General features: G+C 60.1%; 1 protein-coding gene across 1 annotated transcript in view; it reads right to left on the bottom strand.

Moving 5' to 3' along the window:
- Positions 1–1,638: 1,638 nt before the first annotated feature.
- The window catches only part of MPND (MPN domain containing), a gene marked incomplete at its 5' end in the record, with an annotated part of 3,067 nt that continues 1,613 nt past the window's right edge, over positions 1,639–3,092 (bottom strand). The window contains 7 exons of the mRNA XM_009071828.1: positions 1,639–1,725; positions 1,802–1,894; positions 2,268–2,357; positions 2,489–2,559; positions 2,642–2,810; positions 2,879–2,955; positions 3,033–3,092. The exon at positions 3,033–3,092 is cut by the window's right edge and continues 31 nt beyond it. Coding sequence (XP_009070076.1) covers positions 1,639–1,725; positions 1,802–1,894; positions 2,268–2,357; positions 2,489–2,559; positions 2,642–2,810; positions 2,879–2,955; positions 3,033–3,092 — 647 coding nt within the window. The remainder of the gene's footprint in view (positions 1,726–1,801; positions 1,895–2,267; positions 2,358–2,488; positions 2,560–2,641; positions 2,811–2,878; positions 2,956–3,032) is intronic.

Here is a 3,092-nt window from a genome sequence, read left to right as displayed (position 1 = left end):
GGGAGGGTCAGTGCCCCTGTACCCCCATCCTGCCCCACAGCTCCTCTTGGAGTGGTCAGTGCCTCCTGTGCCCCCATCCTGCCCCACAGCCCTTCCCTGGGGGGGTCAGTGCCCCCTGTGCCCCTGGTTTGGTGGGAGAAGGGATGGTTCATCTCAGTGGCACTTGTGCCCCCCCCGAGCTGTCATTCCTGGCCAGGAAGGTCAAGTTGGGGCTGCAGGGACAAGTGTCACCTCATCTCTCATTCAACTCCTTGCTAGGACAGTGGGTTCTTCCCCCTCCCTTGGCCTTAGCCAGGCTCTGGCTCCCCTGCCCAGGGCTGTGCTGCAGCATCCCTGGCCCTGCTGCTCCCATTCCAGCTCCACAGCCCCTCTGGAAGGATCTGATCCATGCATGTCCATGTCTGTCCCACCCCACCACGCTGTGCTCCAAGCAGTGAGCCCAGTCCCAGGCAAAGAGGGGGGCCCAGGGCAGCCCCCCCTGACTCCCAGCAGTGCAGGGAGCCCAAGGGACTGAGTGGTGTCCTCGGGGCCCTTCCTGCTGTCCCTTCCCAGGTGGGAGCAGGGTCACATCCCGGGAACAGCAGCTCCTGCTCAGGTGGATTGCAATGCATTCTGTCAGCTGGGACAACTTGCTAGATCTTGGGGTTTGGTTTTTTTTTCTGTTGTGTTTTTTTTTTTTTTTTTGTAATGGTTTCTCCTGGTTTTTAGGGGGAAAAAAAAAAAGATGCCCCAAATTTCTTGACTTGTATCTCTGAATGAAAGTATTAAATGTTTTCTTCTTTCTAATCGACGTGTTATGGAATCAGGGAAGGGGTTGGAAAGGATCTTGAAGGTAATGGAGTTTCACCCCCTGCCATGGGCAGGGACACCTTCCACTAGCCCAGGTTGCTCCAAGACCTGTCCAACCTGGTCTGGAACACTGACAGGGATGGAACAGCCACAGCTGCTCTGGGAAATCCATTCCAGTGCCTCAGCATCCTCACAGGGAGGAATTCCTTCCCAAGTCCCTGCCCTCTTGCAGTGGAAAGCCATTCCCTGTGTCCTGTCCCTCCATCCCTTGTCCCAAGTCCCTCTGCAGCTCTCTTGGAGCCCCTTTAGGCACTGGAAGGAGCTCTAAGATCTCCCTGAAGCTTCTCTTCTCCAGCCTGGCCTGGAACACTCCCAGGGATGGAGCAGCCACAGCTTCTCTGGACAGCATGTGCCAGTCCCTCAGCACCTCCCAGGGAGGAATTTCCCCCTCACACACTATTAGGTGCAAGTCCAGGCTCTGGGGAGGCCATGGTAGGATGTCCCCAGGACCAGTGTGTCCCCAGCCCAGTGTGTCCCAAGACTAGTGTGTCCCCAGGACCAGTGTGTCCTAGTCCATCCCCAGCTCACAGAGCTGTGCACACACCTCAACCACCTCTCAGCAACTGCTCTTTAATCAACTACCACTTCCACAAACCACTGAGCACCAACTCCCACCACCACCCCCAGCACCTCCAGGGCAGGGCAGGAGCTGGGGGGTCCCAGCACCCCTTGGTGAGCCCCTGGGCACTGCCCCACACTGGGGCTGCCTCAGCCCCTGGGGCTGGGGAGGCTGCTGAGTCCAGCCTGGGCTGCTGGAAGCACCTGCTCCGAGTCCAGGGGTCCTGCTCCTCAGCCACTGAGCTTCAGGAGGCTGTAGATCTGCTCCAGGATGTGGGTGAAGCTCTGGTCCTTGGGAGTGCGAGAGGACAGCGAGCCCTGGGGTGGGGGACCCCATTAATCACAGCACTGCTGTGGTGGATGGAGCTCAAGGCCCTTCCAGCCTTTTCCTCACCTTCAGCTTGTCTAGGTAGGTCTGATCCTGACTCCACAGCTCCTGGAACTTCACCAGGTCAGGGGCTCCCTTATAAAACTCCACCAGCAGCGTCTGGGGGGGCAGAGAGAGGAGCTGCAGGTACTGGGGGTGCCCCAAGACCAGGCACATGTCCCCCCAAACCTGCAGCACCAAGACCTTGGTGGCACAGAGGGGATGGGAAGATCATCTCCATCCCCAGGGCTGACAGCAGGATGGGGCTGAGTGGTGGAGGCTCAGCCTTCCCCAGTGAGTGGGAGGTTTTTTGGGGTACCCAAAGCCTGGTACATTTCCCCCCAAACCTGCAGCACCAAGACCTTGGTGGCACAGAGGGGATGGGAAGATCATCTCCATCCCCAGGGCTGACAGCAGGATGGGGCTGAGTGGTGGAGGCTCAGCCTTCCCCCAATGAGTGGGAGGTTTTTTGGGGTACCCACCCCACACTCACCATCTCCTGCACCACATCATTGGTGAGGAATCCATCCTGGATGTAAGCCACCTCCACATCCATGGGGATTCCATAGTCATTGGGTCGTTGCTGGAGGATAAAGGAGCAAAGGGGGGGTTAACCCCACAACTCTGGAGCCACAGGGCTGGGGAACACCCAAGGGTGCTGTGTGGGGAGATCCCACCCCAAATCCTCTCCCTGTGGGGTCAGTGACCACTTACCTCTGGTGGTGGCATCACCCAGAAGGGTGAGATCTTGGACTCCACGCCAGGGTTGCCGTGATAGTAGGGCCCTGGGGGGACAGAGGGGGCTGGCACAGGGGGGGTGACAGCTCCCCCAGCACCTTGGGGGGCACGTGGGGACTGGGCACATACCGCAGATGAGAGCCAGGCAGGGCTGGAAGCCGTTGCCACTGCCCTGGAGCTTGAGCTGGTAATCCATCTGGGCATCGATGTCGTGCAGGGAGGGCAGTGCTGGCCCGAAGGGATGGCTGTGGTACCACCCCACCAGTGACAGCCCCCGCAGGAACAGGCTCTGGCAGATCTGGGGTGGGCACACACCGTGGGGTTGGGACCCCCAGGGACCCCCCACCCCTCCCAGAGCTGCTTTACCTCCTCCTCCACAGCTCCAGCGGCGTCAGCATCCCCCAGGCGCGTCCGGCACGGGAAGGCTCTGAGCACTGTCAGCACTGGGGAGGGGGCACGGGGGTGGGTGACCCCCCCAGATCACAGCAGAGCCACCCCCCGTGTCCCCACAACTACCTACACTGTGTGTTGGTGTCCCACCGCCCCCCCAGGTACCCAACCACTTCGCTCCGGGTCAGGT

Source organism: Acanthisitta chloris, unplaced genomic scaffold (genome assembly GCF_000695815.1).
Source record: "Acanthisitta chloris isolate BGI_N310 unplaced genomic scaffold, ASM69581v1 scaffold19753, whole genome shotgun sequence".
In the NCBI taxonomy this organism is placed as follows: domain Eukaryota; kingdom Metazoa; phylum Chordata; class Aves; order Passeriformes; family Acanthisittidae; genus Acanthisitta; species Acanthisitta chloris.
Note: the sequence above shows the minus strand (reverse complement) of the source record. Positions and strands in the feature narration are given on the sequence as shown.